A 25599-nucleotide genomic window follows, 5' to 3' on the forward strand; every position below is an offset into this window, starting at 1 on the left:
TTTCCATGGAGAAACAGCAAAATTTCAATAAGCACATACATTCATAATATACCCAAATTCATTAAATGTCGTCCTCTTCAGATAATATAAAATCGATATCATCATTACGTCCATCAGTTTTCTAAGAAATTATAATTGAATGTATTGTTTTTTCTATTATCATATCGAGTTATCAGTTAGTTCAATGGGGTATTAACTTCGTAATAATAAGCCGGTAATTCCTTCTTCTACAAGTATTTTTTTGCTTATTAAACAACCTAAGAGTCTTTTTCTTGTTACTGTCAGGTATAACATTGAATGGTAACCGACATAACTACGACAGATGTTCATCATCATTCAATCTTCGCTTATCCACTGCTGGACATAGATCTCCCTCATAATTTTCCATCTATTTCGATCTTGTGCCTCTTGCATCCAATTCCTATGACAACGTTTTAGATCGTCAGTCCAACGTGTTGGTGGACGACCTCTGCTTCGGTAGGCATCATCTCTTGGTCTCCATTCCAGTATCCGCTTTGTCCATCTATTATCTGTCATTCGAGCCACGTGACCTGCCCAGTTCCATTTCAGTGTTGCTACTCTCTCTACTGCATCAGCCACTCCTGTTCTTTGTCGTAGCTGGCGATTTGGGATCTTGTCTCGTAGTGAAACGCCCAACATAGCACGCTCCATCGCCCTTTGACACACACGGATCTTTTGAACTGTTCTCCTTGTCATGGTCAACGTTTCGGCACCGTAAGTTAACACTGGCAAAACACACTGATTAAACGTTTTTCTTTTAAGGCATATTGGTATATCAGACGATTTGAAAATATGGTTCAGCTTGCCGAAGGCTGCCCAAGTCAGTCTTATACGACGGAGAAGCTCAACGGTTTGGTTATCTTTTCCTATGCGAATCTCATGACCTAGGTATTTATAGGCCATTACCTGGTCTATGGATCTTGTTCCTACGCATATATCTTCGCTGACTACAAGATTTGTCATCATCTGGGTTTTAACGACAGATGTTATCGAATAGGAAATGTATCATTTAACCAAGATATTCTTGGGAAACATCAGAACGATGGAACGAAGAACGATGAACGAGAAAAAAGATTAAAAAAATAACTTTAATCCGCTAATATAATAAATGATAATCAAACCATTAGCTTAATCAGTTAATTAGTTTTAATCCAGTAGACAAACTATCAGTAAGAACCCGATGAGTCTGTTTAACCTATCTGTCTATTTTACCAAATCGTAGGTACAAAATATCCTTTACTAATCCATGTTTCACCCAGATAAAACGTATTAGTGCCTTCCCTTCTGAGTTTCCGAATTTATTTTAAATATTAACTCTTCCAACAAATTATTTCTCTAGAAGCACAAATTGTTTATTATTTATGTATTTAGAGTATGGCTTAATACGTGGAATAAATATAACGGTAATTGTAAAACATAATTACAAAAACGAACACATAAGATAAAATTCAAGATAATATAAACAAATTAAAAGTTATCTTTTCAGATCAAGTTGAACTTTTCATTCAAGGCTTGAAGGAGTTGTTGTGAAGAAGTCTCTAAGGTCCTCTGGGTATGCTGTCAATTCTCCACTATGTCTCCACTATGTGTTAGATGGTTTGATCTGGAGCACCATAGTCGCAGATGGAGGCAGACTGTTTTCCCATTTATGTAGATTGGGTGCGCAAACTTCATTTCTCTTTCTAATTCGATTAAGGCTTTGCCGTGGTGGCTGGTGGAAGCCATCAGGCTTTTGGAATGGGTCAATAAGGTTAGATACTTCAGGTGGAGCTTCTTGAAACCACAGCGTTCGCCATTGGGAGGTAACATTGAAAGAATCTGCTGTTAGCTGTTGGGCTGTTACTATTGGTGGATTTCTGAATGGAAGTCGGTTTGCTGCTAAACTCGGGATGTCTTCATGGATTTCGAATAATCTTTTATCTAGGACTTTTGTTTTCGTAGAACAGACGAAGGTATATGGCTAAGGATGGGAAGCCAATATAGTGGAGTAGTATTGATGCAGCCACTAATTATTCTCATTGCTATATTAAGCTGCTTGCCCACTATATTCACATGATGACTATTTAGCCAGACAGGTTTCACAGTACTCTGCTATAAAGTAGACCAAATAGCACAGATGTTCGTACTGTGTTCGCATGTGCACCCCAGTTACTACCACAAAGATTCTGAATAAGGTTATTTCTAGTACTTATTTTTTGTGCAGTTATTTGTAGATGTTTTCTAAATGACAGAATCCTGTCTAACATAACTCCCAGATATTTTGGGTGGGGTTGGTAGGGTAGTACTATGTTTCTCCTTTTGATCTCTAATTTTTGGTTTGCCTGTTGGTTATTTGGTTATTGAGATGAAAACAGCCTCCTTAGTTTTATTTAAGTTGAGTTTTAGGCGCCATTTTGTGAAATATCCATATAATTTGTTGAGGTCGTTTGTCATCACGCCATCAAATTATCACGCTATCTCTTCCTTGGTCTTCCAACGTGCCTTCGGCCATTTGGTGATTTATCATGTGCTATTCTTACTATCTTATCTTCTGCCATTCTGATACTGCGTTCTTTCCATTCCGGTTTACATTTTATTACCTATGTATTTATGCGTTCTACAGTACATACCACTTTTATGTTCCCGCTTCTCTCCCTATCCAGTAGGCTTTTCCCTGATATTCTTCGAAGTGTTCTCATCTCTGTCGTTTCTAGCAGTCGTTTCGTTTTGGATGTGTTGGGTTTCGTCTCCGCCGTATACCTATGTCATTATAGATCAAATTACGTTTTAATAACTTCTTGCTTTTGTATATTGTCTTAGATGCTTGTTCTCTTAGAATGTATCATGACGAGATCCCGCCTCTTTATTTGCTTTCAGGACTTGCCAGAAGTATCTTCAGCATCTCCATAAGTAGTTATATATATATATATATATATATATATATATATATATATATATATATATATATATATATATATATATATATATATATATATTATATATATATATATATATATATATATATATATATATATATATATATTTCTATATATATATTTAAACTGTATTGTCCTACCTTATTATTTTTACGTAAATTTTGATTTTATATCTTAGTGGGTATTTCGATATTGTCGTACATTTGGGTTTTTCGGAGTATGTGCTCCGAATCTTTTGAGATAATAGTCGGTATCGGCAACAAGTGCAGCTTCGTCTGCATAACACAATATTTGAATCTCTCTGTTCCCCATGACCTTGACGTACTGCTTGTATTGTTTCGTTTTTATTAAATATCAGTAACGAATCATCTTGCCTGGCTCCGCTTTGTAATAGTATAGACTGTGTTAGTTTTCCATTTATCTTTGCCTGCATTCGATTATGGGAGTAGATATTATGAAACGGTTTGACATGTTCCAATAATATAGTATATTTATATGGGATTAAACCGCAATTGATTGTAAGAAAAGTAACATTTTACATTTTTTGTTTGTGATGTTTCAATTCTCATTCCGAAAACCTTTTCTAAAAAAAATATTATTTTAAAATTAGTACCCAATCATAACAACTCATTTTAAAATAATCTTTTTTGAAAATGATTTCTAGAGTGGAAATTGAAACGTCAAAAAGAAATATATTATACTCGTATGTAGATAGGTATATTTCTGTAAAAGGTTTTATACATTCTACAGAGAGTCCATGGTTCTTTACCCGTGCGTCATGATTTAAAGCATACGAAATAAGTGGGAAATTTACTCGACGCAACAAGTGACAGAAAGTGGCTACTACTCCGATAACGGATTATAATATAAAATTTGACGTGACAAATAAATAGAATGTAAAATAAGTTTTTCTTTAAAATTTTGGTGCAGAATTACTAAAACGAGTTCTTTTGCTTGTGAAGTAAAAGTTTTTCCTGGCATAATCTAAAAAAATTCAATACAATATTTTCTTTTTGTCATTTCTTTTACTTTTGCGCAAACTTAAACAAAACCATTCCTTAACTGTGTGAATGAGGTTAACTTTGTATGTAAATTAATGACAAAATAAAATACACTTGTCATAAAATTTTACTTCAATATAAAATTAGTTGTGCAAACAACTGTTTGTGTAATATAAATAACTTTAACATCAAAAACAGGACAAAAAACAGCAAAAAATCCAACAAACTGACAGCTACAAGTAAACAAACCTGAAAACATCCCCAGCGTCTTTTTTGTATCAATCTCTTTTCGATGTACTGAATCTAGAGGTCGTCTGGAGCGTTTATAAAATTAACATGTGTATTTACTTAATAACAGGCAGTAGTTGGTTTGCCGTAAGTTTCATGTGTGGAAAACAATGATGCTAGATAAAAAGTATGTGTTTTATCTCGCCAGGTATTAATAACGCACTTGTAAAGAACCATGGAGTCAACTGTGGATACTTTAGTTTGCGTAATTTATATTTATTTTGACAAAATGTAGTCTTCACTTTATTTTTCTAATTTAAAATGTACAATACATGTTATTCTGGGGAAAGTTAAGTAAATGGTAAACAAGACAAGCAAAATATTATTCTTTAAATCAATCAATCGAATTCTTAATACATTTAACCCGGTGTTAAGTATATCAGTGTCGTAACATGTACAGGGTGGCCCTTAAGTAATTGTACAAACAATTTTCTAATTTAAAATGTACAATACATGTTATTCTGGGGAAAGTTAAGTAAATGGTAAACAAGACAAGCAAAATATTATTCTTTAAATCAATCAATCGAATTCTTAATACATTTAACCCGGTGTTAAGTATACCATTGTCGTAACATATACATTATAACTAATTTATATTATATGTATATTATATTATAACTAATTTATTTAATTATATTGTACAGTACAGGCTAATTAACTTTATAAGAAAGTCCTTTATATAGATTACTATACGAGATACCAAAAAAGTTATTTATTAAAATAGTAGCTTATTTACCAAAATATACTTAAGCTTCACATTTTAAAGTTTAGTTACAAATATACAGGGTCTTTCGTAACAATGTATCGCATCAAAGATATCCTTTTTTAATGAAACACCCTGCATTTTATTTTAAATTTAAAAACCGTTTCACTTTCTCGTTGCAAAAATATAAATTTGTTTTGTGTTCTACGGCGTATTTTATAGGGTGTTATAAAAAGTTTTCAAAGTAACCAAATTTCATGTTTTAATGTACCATTTCAGTATCGATCGTTCCTTTGACCGAGTCAGTCGTTAATTTCGTTAAAGGCCGAGCCGGTTCCTAATTACTTGGTGTTTGGATTTAACTTTTTACGTATAGACAATAATTAAAAAGTGTAAACTGATAATTAATACGAAATAATATCGGTCCCCGATGGGGGACAAAAATAAAGGGACGTCTTTTATGACGACAGATACTGACATGAATAACAGTGAGTTAAGTGTTAATAATATTAATAATAAATCTAGTGAGGATAGTGATGTCCAGAAAACAGCGAAGCAGTTGGAACCGAAAACATTCAATCTCCTCTCAGATAAGTACAACGTGCAAAATATTTGGGTATATATAGAAAGTACCGACAATAACAATTTAGGTAGATTGCATCCAATGACTGTTGGTCATATTCTTTTTAAAAAATTTAATCTTAAAAGCATTCTTGAAATTAAAAGTATAGGCCGAAACCGGATTAAAGTGTTATTAAAATCACTTCTAGAGGCAAATAATTTAGTAAAACATCCACTACTGAAATCAGAAAATTTAAGAGCATTTATACCGAACCATTTATTAGAAATTAAAGGGTTAATAAGAGACGTTGATACTCGTTATGATATCAACTATCTCATGGAAAATATCGAATCAGACTCACGCGTTACTAACATATATAGGTTAAATAGAAAAGTCCAAAAAGAAGACAAAACAGTCGAATTTGTACCTAAAAAATCTATTGTCGTTACTTTTGAGGGGAATATTTTACCAAATCGCGTAGCTTTTAATCGAGTTTTTTTCTCGGTTGAACAATTTGTAGGTAGAATAACCCAGTGTTACAAATGTTTGAGATATGGGCATGTATCTAAACAATGTAACAGTACTCAAGAAAGATGTATAAATTGCGGTGAGATTAAAGATGATAAACACAATTGTGATAAAAATTTGATTTTTTGTATACACTGTAAAAGCAGAGATCACGTATCTATCTCAAAAAAGTGTCCCTCTTATGACAATCAAAAAAAAATTAAAAATATAATGATAGAGCAAAAAACCTCATTTAAGGAAGCCAAAGAAATATCTGAAAATTCCTTATCCAGTTTAGTAAGTCACAATTCCTTTTCACCGCTAACAAATTATGACAAACATTTTCCAGAACTTCCTAACAACGATCGTATATCGTTATCTCATCCAAATCGTAATCAAATCTCTACAAATTTCAATGGCAATCAAAATAATTCCTTTTCCCAACAAACTCATGCGAGGGATAGACCTCCAACCAAAAAAAAGAGAAAATCAAACTCTCCCACTATCCAATCACCTGTTCAAAAACCATTATTTCCATTCACCTTTGGACCTTCACAACCTTTGACAATAAATTCAAATAAACCAAACTACTCTAGTTTGGAAATCAAAAAAAGCAGTATAGCTAGCAATTTATCAATTTTTATCATGGACTTTATTAATAAAATAATTTCAAGTAACAACAGACAACCTGTTGATATTAACGTAATTACAAGTAGTATAGAACAAGTATTGGAGGATACTTTGAAAAACCAATAAAATTTAATCCTAAAATACGCAATTTAAATATAATGCAATGGAATGCACGTTCTGCTATAGCTAACAAAAATAGTCTGGTACAATTTCTTTTTGATAAAAATATCGACATTGCTCTTATAAGCGAAACATGGTTTAAAAAAAATCAACAATATAGTTTTAGTGGTTACAATATAATACGCAATGACAGAAACGATGGCTATGCTGGTGTGGCAATTTTAGTACACAAATCTCTTCAATTTGTGGAACATAAGATCAATATAAATTACAATGAAAATATTTTAGTGTGTGCTGTACAAGTTAAATATGGAACTTTATCTTTAAATTTTGTATCTATTTATAAACCTCCAAAAATACAAACAATATATGAAGATTGGGTAAAAATTTTTGAACAGTTTGATGGGCCTTTAATTATAGGTGGTGATTTTAATGCACACCACTCTATATGGGGCTGTCATAATAATGATACCACAGGATCACAACTAATAAATGTCGCAGATGATTTAAATTTAACTGTTTTAAACAATGGAGAACCTACGATTTTAAGACGTCCTGATCAACGGGATTCAGCTATTGATGTAACCTTCTGTTCACCTGAACTAGTTAACAAAACATCTTGGAATGTCATCTCTGATACCCTAGGATCAAATCACTATGTCATTTCTATATAATTAATTTTTGCAATTAATGAAAATGAAATATCTCCTAAAAATAAATGGAATATTAAAAAAGCCAATTGGGCATTATATACCTCGACGATTCAGATTTTGCACGATACGAACAACAGTCACTCGGATAATCTAACTGAACAGTACTCCTTCTTCATTAATAATATAAATACGGCCGCAGAAGCAGCTATACCCCAATATAAACCTTATAAATGTAAACGGCACCCACCCCCTTGGTGGAATATTGATTGTGACAATATTATCAAACAACGAAAATTGGCTTTAATAAATTACAAAAAAAACACTAATTTTGAAAATTACGTTCAATATCAGGAGATCTCGGCTAGAACCAAAAAAACATTAAAAAATATAGCAAAGAAACATTGGATTGAATGGGTCTCTTCCCTGAATAAAAATACACCAGCTACAACTCTTTGGAATCAAGCTAGAAAAATTTACAGAAAACCAATATCAAAAATAAAATCTTTCGATCAAAAATGGATGGATGACTTTCTTATTAAAGTTGCACCACCAAGTGCGAACCCTCAAAAATCCAGCTACATAGATTCAACCCCATCTGAAAAAAATTATTTTCTACTAAAACCTTTCACTTACAATGAACTAATTTTCGCTATAAATGATCGTAAAGATAATTGTCCAGGATACGATCATATCAAATACTCCATGCTTATTAACCTCCCAGAAGTAGCAAAACATTTTCTATTAGACTTTTTAAATCGAATCATTCAAGACAATTCTGAGGTAGATTTTTTTAAAGACATCATTGTTATTCCGATTCTAAAGCCTGCAAAAGATCCAAATTCAGCAGAATCTTATCGACCCATTTCTCTCTTTTCTTGTGTATTTAAAACTTTGGAACGGATGTTAAAACATAGACTAGAATGGTGGGTCCATACCAAAAAATTACTACCAGATAATCAGTTTGGATACAAACGAGGATGTGGAACTTTAGATGCACTAGCTACACTTATAACGGACATACAGAGTAACTTTTCTAGAAATAACTATTTGCCTACTTTATCTCTAGATATAGAAGGTGCTTATGACAGTGTGTGTTTACCTCGATTAAAAGACAAAATGATCAATCAATTTCAAATACCCACAAATCTGGCACAAACCATAATTAATTTCTACACTAATAGACGCTTATACGTTAGAAACTATAAAAATGAATTTCTTGGACCACGTTATAATAGTTGGGGATTACCTCAGGGATCAGTCTTAAGCCCTTTTCTTTTTAATCTGTATACTGCCGATTTTCATAGTCTTAATATACCAAGTATCACTTACAAAACAATCCAATATGCTGATGACTTCCTAGTCTATACAGAAAGGAGTAAATATGAAACTTCCCTTACAATTTTAAGAAAATTACATGAACATTTCTCAAACTGGTTTTGTAAAAATGGTTTTAATTTATCCACTAATAAATCAAACGTGTGCATTTTTTCACGACATAATATTCCAAACATAAATACTATTTTATTAAATGGCCAAAGTTTAAATTTCTGTAAGTCAATAAAATATCTAGGTATGTTTCTAGATCAAAAGTTAACATGGAAAGTACACATCGAGTATATGCTTGGCAAAAGCAATAAAGGTCTCAATTTTTTAAAATCAATTTCTAAAACTTGGTGGGGTGCTGACGTAGAAACAGCTTTGCTTTTTTACAAATCTTATATCAGATCCATTCTGGACTATGGATGTATACTTTATGGATCAGCAAGTAAACAAATTTTAAATAAAATTGATGTATTTCAACGGACTGTTCTACGTACTTGTATGGGAGCAATGAAGTCTACTCCAATAGCTCCATTGCATGTTGAAGCTTTAGAACCTCCTTTAAATTTTAGACGGGATTATCTAAGTGAAAAATTTGTAGTGAAAATTTCATATATCAACAATTCTTTATATTCTGGCATAAGCTCGCTAAATACCGAGGATCTAACAAACAGTTACTGGATTCATAAAAATTCACCAACCCTTTGCACGGCCTTTAGAGCCATGTGTAACAATAAGTATACCAACAGTATTAGCAACCTTGAGATTAACGACTATTTCGCATTTTTTAATGAAGCTGATATATACATACCAACATATTATAGTATTCCATCATTAGATTCATGCATCTTAAATTCTTACATAAAAAAATGGCCCATGGCAACTGTAATCTATACAGATGCATCCAAAACATCGGAAGGGACCGGATGTGCTTTCTACATTCCATCCAAGTCAATAGAAAAATGTTCAAACTACCTCTCAATTGCTCAATTTTTAGTGCTGAAGCTTTTGCAATTCTTGAAGCCTTGAAATATTTCGACAGTTTAAACAATAATGCAGTTTTAATAATATCCGATTCATTATCAGTCTTATTATCTCTCAAAAATACAAAGTTACCCAATTATAATTCTAATCCTTTTATTTACCAAATTAAGAACATACTTGTTAACCTTAAAAATAAAAATAAAACTACGAATTTTATTTGGGTAAAGGCTCATGTTGGTATAAAACATAATGAACATGTTGATTACATTGCAAAAGCTGCAATAACCTCGACAGCTGAAATTTTACCAGATGAGAGAATTTGTGTTCCTGATGCTTTTCTCATCTCTAAAAGAAATCAAACAGATCGTTGGAATACCGCCTGGCAAACTTTTTGCGACCACTCAACAACACAATACGTGCATATACAACCACACATCCCTAATTCCAGATGGTTTAAGAATTTCAATACCGCTCGTAAATATACAACAACTTTAATAAGATTGAGATTTGGCCACGCTTGTTATCCTGTTCATCTTGCTCAAATCAAAATATATAATTCAGACTTATGCGAAACTTGTCAAGAACAAGGAGATCTTAACCATATCTTTTTTAAGTGTTCCAAATATCTTCAGCATTCAGGATCTCTTTTAAACAACTTGCAAACTCTAAAAATATTTCCTCCATATCAAATAAATAACCTTTTGGCTACTAATAATAAAAAAGTTTATGATTGTTTGATTAAATTTATACATAGTGCAAATGTGTGTCTGTAGTCAATCTCAGCTAAGCTCGTTAACTTTTGTTCTAACCCAATTGTTTATTTACCTTTCTTTCCGTGACCTATTGCTAGTAATGTCTTAAACAAATGTCCTGATGGGTCCCTGGACGAGAAGTGAGTATCCCTGTTGTTCCTTATATTTGTTTTTTCTTGATATAATTTTCTCTTTTTGTTTGATTCAGTTATAGGAATTTTATGAGGTTTTTTGACTCGAATAGATACACTATTTGCACTAGCAATTAATAGTATAGATTATACACTTATGTATGTATACACTGTATAATGTACACTTATGTATGCACTTAGGTGTATATGCATACACTTTTTTTTTCTTTAGTATTAATTATATCAGAATATTGATATTAGTAATTTTTCTTTTATTATATCTCAATATGTAATTGGCTAAATAGCTAAGTGCTAAAGCCACAAAAAAAAAAAAAAAAAAAAAAAAAAAAAAATGTACCATTTATCAAACTGAAATCTAATAGCATCATCTCATTTTTTAGATCAAATGCCTTTCGGAGCTCGATGTAACTTCGAGGACGATTGGTGCGGCTGGCAAAATGTTGACGTTAAGGTTTTGGAATGGATCCGGCACAACGGATCGACACCTACAAATTTCACAGGGCCCAATTACGATCATACGTATAAAAATAGTACTGGCAAGTACCTCTATGTAAATATGTTGGCTGATAAAACCCAGTTTGCAACGTCTGCTACTTTAAGAAGTGTCGACTTTAATCCACCACCAAGAGTTCATGGTAATTCTTCGTCTAGATATTACAATTCGTGTGCTGTAAGTATTTGTCTTTTTAAAATATAGAAAGTATATTAATATTGTTTACGAATAATTATCCTGATTACTATAGTAGGATCGTTTTAGCCTGTCGCATAAGTAATAAAAGTGTCTGTTCAGATTTGCTTCAGGTAGTCAGCGGTTCTCAAATTAAAAATGTACGGTTTTCTTAATTTGATAATACGACATTAGGGATTTTTTTAATAAAATAACTTTGTATTATGTTTTATAATAATTAAATATCATAATGTAAATTGATAAACATTGAGTATGAAATATACAGGGTCATTCACGCAACATGTTGGTTAAAAGTTTTCAAAGTTCTGGTCGTCACTGGTTTCTGCAAACTTGGAATAATGGGTTATGCAAAGTATTCTTCATTTTTTAAATATTTGCATTCTTCTAGCACTTTCGGTTGTACCGGAAGTCGCCATTAAGTTTCTTATTTTAAATAGAAACTGTGCCCTTTTTTTTAGAATCTACGTAAAATTCTGCATCGATTTTTATTGGGATACCATTCACGAAAAAATAACCGTTTTTGAGATATTTAAAGTTTTTGAAAAATTTTTCATATTACACATGCAACTTCAAAAATTAATATTGTGGTTAATATTTATGCTGAAAAAACAAAAATTATTTTTCAGCGTGTACTAAACTCTATTTTTATTTAAACATAAAAAAATTTGCCATTGTTAATACTGGGTGTTCAAAATTTTGAATTATATTTTTATTTTTATATATTTTATGAATATATCTATAAAATATATATCTATATAAAACAAAGACTTATTCCTACTTCCCACACACATCTTCCCAAACCCACCGAGGTAGGTTGTCCTCCTGCGGTACAACCAGCCCCGGCTTTTCTTCCGCCCCCTGGTCTTTCGAGCCAGGTCTCGACTATTTCGCGGTATCCCCCGTCAGGCAATGGGAGATTTTCGTGTATTTACATTTAAGTGGTAGGTTAGCCCATTTGGCTTTATCACTACCGGTCAAAGCAATTGTTCGGCGATCTAATGATGATTGTGTGTGCCGATACTTGCTTTCCCTTTTCTGCACCAAGTGCAGTCGAGAGCGAGCAAGCATCGAATCCTTTCATCCGTCGTCTAATACCCAGTCATTCGTCCAGTCATGTCCTTAATCTACCTTACTTGCTAATCTAATTTTTTTGGTGCTTGCATTCAAGAGCGTCGTGCGGCGTGCCTCCGGCTATTTCCTTCATGCGGTTTTTGTTTTATTTTTTTTGTGGTTGGTACCCTTTTGTGTTAATTTTTCTATCTACGTCTTAATCTATGGACAGGTATCATCACTATCTGACTCGCTATCCGATTCATCTGAATCTTCATCATTACGAATAATTAAAGGTCTTACTTCATCAATAACTTGTTCTATTTCATATGACTCTAAATTTTTTTTTCAGTATGCTCAATACATTTCCGCCATTGTTTCTCATTGACTTGGTTTAGTGCATCTTGCCAGAGTTGTAAAACGCTGGCTTTGTCGGTGGTCTTACATGCATGTTTATCATAGTAGTTTTTAGTGATGCCCCACACCAATTCAATTGGATTGTACTGGCAGTGATATGGTGGTAGTCTTAGGACCTCATGGCCATATTTTAGTGCCATTTGGAAACACAAATTTTTTCTCAGTAATGTGTTCTTTGCACTTATTTAATAATTCAGCTTTTAAAACTAGATGTTCGTGTTCTATATTTTTCTCAGACAGCCACTTTCTTAAGTCTTCTTTTTTCCAGCTGCTTGTGGGAAACTTTTCCTCCTCTCTGGTGTGATACCAAGCATTGTCTAAGACTATTAATGACGGATTTTCCAGATTTTTTAATAATTTTTCCTCAAACCAATGTTCAAAAATATCGGTGTCCATATTTCCGTGGTAATCATCAGTTTTTTTGTCGAAGAAAATATAAGACTAGCATTGGGTATAAAACCTTCCGTATTTCCTGCATGCAATATAATATATCTTTTGCCATTACTCGCGCTAGTACTAGAATAGCATTTGGTAGAATCATCTTGCCAGGATGATTTGGTATTATTTCCTTTTGCCAAAAACCAAGTTTCGTCAAGAAACACAAATTGTCTGGCAAATTCGGAATTTTTGTTTTTTAAATAGTTTCTTATAAATTTCCACCTTTTTCCAACAACATTGGACAGCTCGCACAACACTTTACGATTATTGGTTTTTTTGTATCTAAAACTCATAGCTTTTAATACTTTTGATAAACTGGTCAAACCCATATTACAAAGTTCTCTGTCCTTTATTTTTTAAATAAGTGTCTTTCTTGTAACATGTTATTTTGCTTTGTACATGTCATAAAATGATATTTCTGATTGAGATTTTAATACCTTGTGGCAAGTCGAGGGTTTTCGGATGCAAACGAATCCTTTTATTTTCCTTACTTAATTCCTCCTCACTCATTTTGCGAATTCTTTGCAAGGTCCGTTCTGAAATTCCACAAGCTGCACTTGTCATTTTTTGAACTGCCAGTACTGATGTAATTGGTCCCATATGGATTTTTTCTAAAGTAAAATAATTTTCCACTTTAAACACAATTTGACGCTCACTCGGAGATAAAAACTTATATTTAGGTGTTCTATCGTTTTCTTGTACGTTATCCATTGTCACTACTAAAAACCGGCGATCGTTGAATACTAATAGCGAGATTTTTCGGAGCTGTCTGAATATATACACGAGGGCGCGGAGCCTCGGTGGCAGGGCGCGTCGGTCATTGGCCGATGAGTCCGAACAATGAAGAGCCTCGACTCCGCAGACTGTTTACTATTTTTGCAAATATAACAACTAAAATTATCCAGTTATGCGACCGCAAGGAATGGATGCACTCCTCGAGACAATTTTATTTGAAATAAAATTATAAAAGTGTTTTCAAATTGCGTTTTTTCACGATTTATAAAAAAATTGTTTTGGTAGCGATTTATCCTCAAGTACTACAGCCGACCAGTAGGAGGTTCGGTACCACAAAGCAGACAGAAAAGGGAAAGCATAACAGAGTGGCTGTAACTAGGGTCATAAATTATTTTTCGGGCGTTAATCCGAAATACGACAGGGTAAAACGACTTCACTATATTTAGGTTACTTACGTTATACACATTTTTTTAAAATGATTATCATCATCAACAACGCAAGGTTCTTAGAAGAATATAGGTGAAATAATTTAATAATAATATATTTAATTAGCGACATTTATGGAGATAGTAAAACAAAATAGTTTAAAATTATTTTAAAATCAGATACTGATTGATTGCAATACATGCATAAAGCATGTCATTAAAATCACTTTCGTTGTAAAGAGATCTTCTTCTGTAGGTGCTTCCTCTAATGCATGTTTTTGATGAGTTCTGCAAATTCATCTCTATTTTGGGCTGTTCTTATTAAGAGCGTAGGCGCAAAATTTCGGGCCAATGCTTTTTAAATGCATTAATTTTTTTTTGATTCCTGAGAAAATTAATAAATATTTTTAAAATATTTAAACGCAGAATGAAAGATTACATTATTACCGAAAGTCCCTTAGAATAAACAAAAAGTTTTTTTGAATGAGATATTTTAAATTAAAAATCACACTAAATTTTCTCTTCTTTTTCACCCCTGTAACTTATTAAAATAAACATTATAGAAGTTTTCTGGGACTTTTGGCCCTCAGTAATAATGTAGTCTTTAATTCTACGTTTAAATTTTTCAAAAATAATTATTAGTTTTCTCAGGATTGCTTGCGTTTGCTTCCTATTGTTCATTTAATTATTAGTTGAAGAAAGTTATATCTCTACTGTCTGAATATATGTCCAAAATAAGATATTCTCCATTTTCTAATACTTCCTAAAAGTTCACGATCTCTATTCATATGTCCTAAAACTTCTTCATTTCTAACATGGTTAGTCCATGAAATATTTAGAATGCGGCGAAATATCCACCATCAAAGTTTTCCAGGCGTCCTAACGAAGTGATTGTCAATGTCCAGGTTTCCATGCCATGTAGTAGGATACTGAGTATATAGCATTACATGATGTGATATCGTAGAGTTAGATCTAGAAATCGGGTGGTAAAAAATGATTTCATTTTTGAAATGTGTTTCTTGCCTGTTCTATTTTACATTTAATAGATATTTAAAATATTTGTTGTCATTTACTAATTTTTACATTTACATGTTTATGTTTGGAGTATTCTTTGTCGTGACTAACATTGCTTTTGTTTTTTTTTTCAATAATTTTAAGGCCATTTTTTCACCCACCCTTAATACCTTAATCACCAGATTTTGTAGTATCTTGTTCACTACCGGCAAATAATACCATATTATCGGCATATCAGATATTATTACTTATTCTTCCGTTGACTTTAATACTCCTCCTTTTTGGATTGTTATGATCTTTAGATGTTATGTTAGTAAGTGTAATAATATGTATATTATTAAGTCTTCTGATATCTTGTTTGTAAATAGATACAGCTCAAATATTCGCCTACTTCAACCATTCTCGATTTCTTTCTTTTTCCCCTATGTATCCAATGCAGCTATATTTCCAATCTGGCGTCTGTCTAACCTTGTTTATTCATTATTTAATTTAATATGTTCGTTTTATGTAAGTTCTTCGTACGCACTTCGATAGTAACTATATGTAGTGTTGGTAAAACGAAAAAAATACGCGAAAACTGAAAACCGTAAAGAAATATCAAAATATCGTAAAGTATCAAAAGCTAAAACAAAAGTGAATAAAATTTTTTAAATATTATCAGGGCGGTTGGTAGACTTATTTTCTGAGAGGAAGAAATGTTAAGTGTTTTAGAAGAAACAGAAAAGAATTGGCTAATGAATTTATACAACTATCTACCAGTGACGGACGGTCTAGAATTCCGAGCAAATATAGAAACGGGACTTAACTTCGCTGTATTTGTGTACTTGTGTGGCTGCTAGTGGATATCGTCATCTTAGTGTGTGAATATCGATCGCCAACCGAATCCAAATCCGAAAACAAGTCAACAACGAAGAGGAAGCAAACGACAATGACTTTCAAAAAGTTACATACAAAAAGAGAAAGAAATAAGCCGAACAACTGGCTACAGCCGCCAGTGAAAATCCAGCTGTCACAAAAGGCAAATCTCCTGCTAAGCCAATTAAGGCCTTAGCAAAAAAGAACAACTTTAACGAAAAATTCCATTTTCTGTCGAAGAAGAGCAGAGCAGCCAAAGAAGAAATAATGGAAACAAATGAAACCACACCCAACCACGAAGAAGAAATAGTAAGAGAAACCACAAAGGAGATAATTCAATTACATTGGGTCAATGAAACGGGAGAAAAAATTACACGGTAAACAAGATATTAAGAAACGGCAAAAAATGCCTTATTCAAACAAGAAACGCTGTAGACTACCGCAAAATTACACACATACTTGAAGAATAAAGCAAAAATACCAATAGATTGTATTCCCATTGGCAGGAGATGTAAACCCAAAGGTGGTAATCAAGGGACTTCCACCAAACCAAGATATAAAAGAAGTTGCCGAGGAATTAAGCGTCAGATATAATCTAGATCCAATCAGCATTACCAATATGAAGTTAAGAAAAGAAGTCAAAAAACCGCCTCCAATGCATAAAATCAAAGTGGAAAAAGAAGAACTAAAGAAACTAAAAAATATCACCAATATCAGATACATGAAAGTGTTCATATAAGACTTGAGAAAAAACAACGGTCCTACGTAGTGATTCAACTGCCAAGGATTCTATCATGCCAAAAATGCCTGGCAAAAATATTCAAAATATGTTAAATGCGGAGAATCACACATTAGCAAGGAGTGCACACGCCCCATGGACAAACCAGCCAAATGCGCTAACTGCCAAGGACAACATCCTGCAAACTACCGGGGATGCCCAAAAATGCCAGTGGAGTAAACAGAGAGGTTCTAATAATACCCAAAACACTCCAAAAACTCAAAACACGAGAAAACCAAACGTGCCTTATGCACAGGCAACACGAAAGGAAACTCTAGTCACAAAAATAGACATAAGCGCAATAATTAACAAAGACCGACAAATTAAACTCAACAATATGGTCAACCAGCTGGCTCTAGCAATATTCCAAGAAGCGACGAAGAACTTCAAGTTTTCGCTGAACTAAATAGAGAACTAAGGTGATACCTGAGGATAGGCTTCTGCAAATGTAAATTTGTTGGACGAGATAATCGATAATCAACAGGTTAGAAATAGACAACTTAGCTGTCCAAGAAACTAAATTAACTTAAAATACGAACATAAAATTCTTCGGATACCACATATACAGGAACGACAACAGATCAAACTCAGGAGGAACAGCTATCCTAGTTAAAATAGGAATAAACTACAGTATCCAACAAACACTAGCACTAAACACCATGGAAGCAACTACAATAAAAGTACAGATGAGACAAGGATCAACTCAGCTATGGAGGCTACAAAGAATATTAAGGAATGATAGAAAACCAATTCTATCACTTCACAGTAAAAACGGAATCGTGTACTCCGAGGTAGAAAAAGCAGAGGTGATGAGGAGGACTCTTGAGAAAGAGTGTTCAATAATTTATCACCAAGATGAATATATTGACTTTATCGAAGAAGTTGAAGAACCGCAAGGAGAAATGTCTAAAGACCAATAGGGCATAATCACTCCAACATCTCTAATGAAAATAAACGAGTTATTCAAGAAAATTTCGCCAAAAAAAGCATCTGAACCAGACGAAATAACAAACAGGGCTCCAAATTATCTTCTAATGGAAGCCATAATTTATTTAACAAATATTACAAATACAATATTGAGATACAGGCTCTTCCTAAATTGATGGAAAGACGCAAATCAGTTAATGCATCACAAACCAGAAAAGAACAGCATTTTTCCGCAAATTTACAGGCCGACTAGCTTACTTCCAGTTGTCAGCAAAATAGTAGATAGAGTCATACAAATCAGAGACAGAACAGCTTGGGATAATTCCTGAAGCACAATTTGGCTTTAGAGCACAGCACACCAGCGAACATCAAGTACTCCGACTAACCGAATACACTGCACGTAGATTCAACTATAAAAAATATACAGGAGCTGCCTTCCTGGAGGTAAGCAAAGCCTTTGATAGATTATGGCATTAGGGCTAGTATTTAAAATTAGAGAATATGGATACAGAGGGACCATGACAAGACTAGTAACCTCGTACCTTGCGGCGAAAGATAGAAACCTGGACTTAGCCGTGAAAAACCTACAGGCGGCAATGGATATAATAGAAGGCTGGTGTATCTAATGGAAAATAGCAATAAATCCAGAGAAAACCTAAGCGGTTATCTTCAAAAAAAGAAGGGATAACCCAGAAGAAGAACTAATAGTACATGACAGTTCCATCGAATGAAAAAATGAAGCAAAATACCTAGGAGTCAAATTGGATAAAGGCCTAATGTCTACATCACATGTAAACGCAACAATTTAAAATATAAAAGCAGCAAGCGCGACCATCAGAGTATTCACAGAAAGAAAAAGCAGATTAACAACCAAAATAAAGATCAGACTAATAAATAGCATCATACACCTATAATCACCTACGCATCACTCGCATGGGGACACACGTGCAAAACAAACAGAAAGAACAAGCAGTACACAACAAATGCTTGAGAGAAATAGAGAAACTACCCAGATATGTAGCTGAATGCTTTCTGTTTAGAGATCTGAAGCAAGTAAGAGTACTGGAGATAATGGAAAAAAGAGCCAGGGAACAATTCGCTGACCTTAAAAATCACCCAAATCAGATCCTGCGAGAAGTAATAGAGTATGAGATTTTCCATAGATTGAAACACAGAAGACCAAAGTAACAAAGAATAGCAAATGCTTGAACAAATAATAAGATGACAAAATAACCTATAATATATAATAACATAGCTATATCTGTTCAAATAGTAAGAAGATAAACACAAATCAGAGTCCGACATCAGGAAGATAAATAAATTTAGACACCCACCTTCAAGAAAATATAAAAATCAAACAAAAAACCGACCTCAGCCAACCAAAAAAAAATAACTAAAAACTAATAAAATGGTTCAAGCAACAACAAAATTTTTTACTAATGAGAAAAACAAAAAAACGGGACAAAGGGGCTCTAACTTGCGAGTGTTGAGTCGTCGAACTGAACTCAGTTTGCTAAGCCCAGCTTAACAAGAAGAAGGATTTCATGTGGGAGTACTTGTACCCAAGACTCCATGTGACAAGCATTTTGCCGATTTTTAACCTCTATAGCGCAACAGCGTGCCATTGAGGGTGGAGGATGGTCTGGATCATAGGGCGGTGTGAAGTGGTTCCTGATCTACTCGGATTAATCCTCCTCATCCTAATGAATTGTAACACCTACATGTCATTTTCTAAGGGGTGTGATGGCTCACAGGCTGGGTTCGGTGCTGTTGCTTGCTTGCTTAACGATCGTCAAGTAACAATAATACAATTAAATTGACAAAGACACTAATAAGCTAATTATGATTTCTGACTATAACCACACAAAAATTGGAGTAGACATGGGAAACAAGTTTGTTGCAATTTATAATCTTGCTCGAATTACGAGAAAATGGCCAGAAGTTGTATTTTATGCTCTCATTAATACAAACGGAATAAATTCTTTTGTCATTTACAAATGCGATACGAATGACACACTAGAAAGAAGTAAGTTGCTTACAAATATTGCAATTACTGTTACGGACGGCCACTTAAGGAGAGGACACACTGATCAATACCTACCAAGACTCTCCTCATTATCACAAATTATAGTGCCATAAGACTACTTAGTCGCATCATAAATATGTGAGTGAGTAGTTTATAGAAGACAACATAAAAAAACCGAAATAATTGAAAATCAGTTTCTAATATCTACAAGTCAGACAACTTATAAAAATATAGCACTAAATAAAAATAAACGTTCATACGGCTTTATTGATCTTAGGGAATCATGTGATAGTGCAAATGGGCTCTATCATTTAATCAAGTTTCTGAGATAAGCACTCAAATTAAAGAAGTAGTTACCGGCAAGTAGGTATATGAAGATTATGAGAGATAGATATGTGATGTATTAACTAGTGAGAACAGGTGTCGGCTGAAAAATTAAGTAGAATTTCAGCAGTGATAACTCCGTATTCATTATCTAATCTGATTAGTCCTTATTTAGTCCTAATTATCTGACATTGTTCATAATATTTCAAACCGCATTTTTATTTCTCATTTTTATATAATAAATATATTTTCTTGCAGATTCGGTTTTATCTTCATAAGACTGGCAAACATAAAAGCGCTATTTTATTACAAATTACAGAACTCAGGCCACATGAAAACGTTTCTACAGAAATGTTGTGGAGCTTTAATGATCATGGTGATCAATGGGTTAGACAAGTCATTATTTTACCAAATATTACTTATAGGTACGTATTTAGTTCATATTTCATATTAATACGAGTATTGGGTTTAAATGTGTATTGCTTTTGTTATTAAATAATTTAAGAGCTTGAGTAATAGAGCGATCCCATATTGTAGAAGATAGTATGTAGATATCAAAAAACATACAAAATTATCATTTATTATCTACAATGATGGTTTTTGATTTTAAAATTTTTTTACCTAAAATTGTGGTTAATTCTATTAAAGATAGTAATAGTTTCAGAATAATAACACAGCAGACATATCTATACAATGTCTTCTTCATTCTTTTTTTTTTGTATGGGCAAAAGGGCCAATGGGTTCAATTTTCGGTATGTTTTAAACCGTCATTCCTGCGTTTTTAAGTAGTCCATTGCTTCTTTGACCCATTGGCGATTTGTCTCGAGATATTCTTACTATTATATTTTACGACACTATATTGATATGTTAATTACATTCTACTCTTCTTTTTTGTACCCATGTGTTAATTGAAATTATTTACACTGTTCTTGAATGTCTTCACTTCTTTCCCTATCGTGTAAAGTTTTGTTGATTATCCTTCTTAGTATTTTCGTCTCTGTTGTTTCCATTATCCATTATTTGCTTTGTTCTACTTGTGATAGGTCTTGTTTCTGCCTTTTACGTCATAATGGGGCGTATTGTTGTCTTGTACACTCTCAGCTTTTGCACATTACATTTCTTTCTATCTATTTTATTTTATTTTCTGATGTTTGAAATTCTAGCCCTCAATAAGAGCTTTGAGTAGTATCTGAGTAGTAATCTAAGTATTTATTTGCGCATCTATAACTTCTGTATATAAATGTACAGGAAGTTCGGAAAACACTTGAAAACCTGAAGAACAGAAAACAGCAGGTAAAGACGGGATACCAAAGGAGTTACGGAAATATTGTGGAGCGGCAATGACAGAAGAAATAACAACATTAATTAATAAAATTATAAAACACATCTAATTCTACTATGCTAAAAAGGAGATAAAAAACAGCCAGAAAACTACAGAGGTATAAACTTGTTAAATACTACCCTAAAACTTAAAACTAAAATTTTACAAATGCTAATAAATCAGAGGATAAGTTTAGCAGATGAACAACAGGGTTTTCGTAGTGGAAGATCATGTACAAATGCAATATTCGTTATAAAGCAAATTACTGAGAAATTACTAGAGTATAATAGACCAGCATTTCTGTGTCTGATTGACCTAACGAAAGCGTTTGACAGGGTAAGACTCAAAGATGTAATCCATCTCCTGTATAATAGAGAAATTCCCCTAAATATTATAAAAACTATCGATAACATCTACCAAAACAACAAAATGGAAGTCAGAATAGATGGACAACTTACAAAACCTATAGAAATAGGTAGCGAAATAAGACAAAGGGGTTCATTGAGCCCCATGCTCTTCAATTTGATCATGGATGAAATCATCAAAAGTGTTAACAAAGGAAGAGGATACAGAATGGGAAACAAGGAAATCAAAATACTCTGTTACGCAGACGACGCAATATTGAGAGCCCAAGATGAAGATAGCCTGCAAAGACTGATCCACCACCATCATCTCAGAAAACTAAAACAATAGTAGTCAGCAAAGAACCAATCAGATGTAAAATAGAAATTGATGGCATCAGTATTGAACAAGTAATGGAAATAAAATACCTGGGAATTACACTGTCTAGCTATGGAGTCCTAGATAAAGAAGTGAGAGATCAAGTACAAAAAGCAAATAGACTGGCAGGATGCCTCAATAACACTATATGTCGAAACAGACACATTAACACTGAGATTAAGTCAAGAATTTATAAAGCCAGTGTAAGACCAATAATGACATACGCCTCAGAAACAAGACCTGACAGAGGAACAACGCAATGGCTACTAGAAACGGCAGAGATGAGAGTACTGAGAAGAATTACAGGAAATGCGTTAAGAGATCGAAAGAGAAGTGAAGACATTAGAAGAAAATGTAACGTACAGTGTATAAATGAATGGACACAAAATAGGAGACCCGTGTCGTCAAAATAGTAAGAGATAAGTCACCAATCGGCAGAAGAAGTATCGGACGACCTCGCAAAAGATGGAGTGACAACCTTCCATAGAGGTATTAATCCGCCAATTAACAAGCAGAATTGCTTATAAAGAGGAAGAAGTAGAAGAAGAAGAAGATAACTTCTGCAGCTTATTACCTCTGTTTCATGTCTTGATTCTATTATTGATCATTTTGACTCATTATCCTTCAATTAGAAGAGGTCGAGGTTATCTTGAGTATATTCTTGTGTTCAAAATAGGTATTAGCGACTGCCATATTTAGTGCTGCTGCCAAGTCGTAATCCATTATCGCTACTGATGTTGTGTAGGCTATGCCTTTCTAAAGTGGGCATAAAAAGTCGCTTTTTGTAAATATCCACATAAAAAATAATCTAGATGTGTCAAATTTAGGGATCTTGCTAGTGATAATCTTGCCCTGAGATAATCTTGATTTTCATCACAACTTGAAATAGTTCTTTTAGCATAACCTTCAAGTGCTGCCTTTAAAAAATTGTACTTTTGACCATCAGTGAGTGTTTGATTTGAATGAATAGTAGCCATAAAACTTTTGTTGAATTCCAACCAATGGTCATATTTTCCATTAAAACTGGAAGCTTAATTTTAGGCAACAAAAAATTTGAGGGGGAATCATGATTATTTATAGGATTAACATTACTGTTTGAAACTGAAACATTGTTGGAATTATTTTTGTCTATGAAGGTTTTTAAATATGCAACAACACTATAAAATTTATTTTCAAATTGTTCCCGTTCGTCAAATTGTTCATCTAATTCTGATTCATCGCACTTTTGCTCAATTAATTGTTGTATTTTTTCAAATTCATTAATTAAATTAATATTATTGTTGTATCTTAATTGAATCATCATTGAATATCAGCTATAATTGTTGCATCTCTAATCTTTGTTATGTGGTTTTGTAAAATTGTTAACTTTTTCTTAATTGACCCACGAGTTCGTTTTAAAGTATCTAGATCTCTAAAGTCTCTGTCTGATAATGCCATTTTGTCTGATTTTTTTTTTATGTAAATTAGTGTTAATAGTTTATAGTACCTACTTAAAAATTGTTCAAATCGAAAATAGCCCAAAGCTCAACCGTAGATAATGTAAATGGCTAGGAAAGAATGGATATTGATATTTTAAAGATTTAATGATAGTATGAATTGGTATGAACATGGAATGGACTGACCTTAATTGTTCCTTGAATGGCGTGATGCGTGATTCTCGTTCTCGCTTTTATATACTAGTAAACTTGTTTTCCACCCAATCCGGCTATATACGAAGGACCATGATTAAATTTAAATTGTTTTTATTGGAAATTAGGGTGGAAAAAAATAGACATCGATAGACCAAAATTAGCGTGTGTATTGCCTTGCTAAAATTGTTATTACATTGCTTACAAAAAGGAACAAATATGAAGGAGATAGGTTTTCCGACATTTGACATAAAAATGACAGGCAAACTTTTATTACAGTGTTGCCATACATAAAGCTTAAAATATTAAATTGAACAGCTAGCTATTCGATACTTCCCCTTCTTTCAATCCAACGACTTGGAAATGTATTGTCGAGAAGGTGCTCCATATTACTGAAACCAAATTGATCTTACTCACAATCAATTTAATTTAACTAATCGGACGACCGGTTTCGCTTTCTATAATATGCAAAGCATCTTCAGGTCACGATACAAAGTTAAAATGCTGAAAATAATAATCCCATATTAGGGTGTTGTCTAATAAAGATAAAAACAAAGATAAAAACATAGGTAGGTGATATAAATTATATAAATTACAGCAATTATGCCAATATTACATGTCTGTGGTTTTATAAATGAATAAAATGTTTAAGCAGACAAGGTAAGACCCACAAATTGGTAACATAGTCTATTAAACTGTAATGAATTAATAAATAAACCAATAAATAAACATTACTTACATGCCGGTACTCTATTAATTGATGGTTGAAAGAACATGGTTCAAACTATCTTGGATTGTTGATTGGAGAACTCAGGTCAACTATTGTAATTATTTAACAGTAAACGGGGAAGTTCTTGAGTAGACAGATTGTATGATCTTCAATGGATGTACAGATTGTGTGGGTGTGCAATTGTATAATCTTGTAGTTATCAAAATTTCTTTGATAAAGTTGTTGCAATATCTGGCAAATTATTGTAAAGTCCAAAAATTTTTATGTTAAAATTAAATTACGACACTTTTACACACACAGAAACACACAGAAAACACTTAAAAAACGGGGGACGAAACAGACATTTAATTTAAAAGGAGAGGATTTCCAAAAGAACTACATTTCTTAATAGGAGACAATGAGTTTTTTATGTGCTGTATATCAGATTTTAGAGGTAAACTTGACAAATGTAGGTTAAAGTGTGACAGTACTTCTTCTATTTTAAATGCTGTAAGTTAAGTTATTCAGTTTATGAAATAAGCTGATATTAATAAAATCTAAATTTTTTTTAATTTTAGATATCAAAGTTATTTGATGTGTTAATTATTTCTTTTACCTTTTGAAATGGACTCACACAAGCAACACATTCATGATTCAAATTGATCTATTCACGAGATGAGGATTCAGAAAAGAGTTTCTGATGATATAAATCCAAAGTCTAAGGGGCGGATTCAGAAGAAGGCTAATTTAGAATTAATTTCAATTCTAAAAATGCCCAGTATTCTTCACCTGATATGGTTCTATATCGAAAATAAGGTCCAATAATGGTATTAATAATCATTCCTGTCTATACATTAATCGTCTATCGATACTACGTATGTACCTCCACCATCCAAAGCGGATTTTCTTCTGACCAGTACCATGCAGTTTTGTTAA

General features: G+C 33.0%; 1 protein-coding gene across 2 annotated transcripts in view; it reads left to right on the forward strand.

Annotated features, from left to right (window-relative positions):
* Alk (Anaplastic lymphoma kinase) overlaps positions 1 to 25599 on the forward strand; it is a 200383-nt gene that overhangs the window by 89542 nt on the left and 85242 nt on the right. For both annotated transcript variants that reach the window (XM_072534741.1, XM_072534740.1), the window contains exons 6-7: positions 10989 to 11278; positions 20544 to 20710. In XM_072534741.1, the coding sequence (XP_072390842.1) occupies positions 10989 to 11278; positions 20544 to 20710 (457 nt within the window). The remainder of the gene's footprint in view (positions 1 to 10988; positions 11279 to 20543; positions 20711 to 25599) is intronic.

This window comes from Diabrotica undecimpunctata, chromosome 6 (genome assembly GCF_040954645.1).
Source record: "Diabrotica undecimpunctata isolate CICGRU chromosome 6, icDiaUnde3, whole genome shotgun sequence".
NCBI classification, from domain to species: domain Eukaryota; kingdom Metazoa; phylum Arthropoda; class Insecta; order Coleoptera; family Chrysomelidae; genus Diabrotica; species Diabrotica undecimpunctata.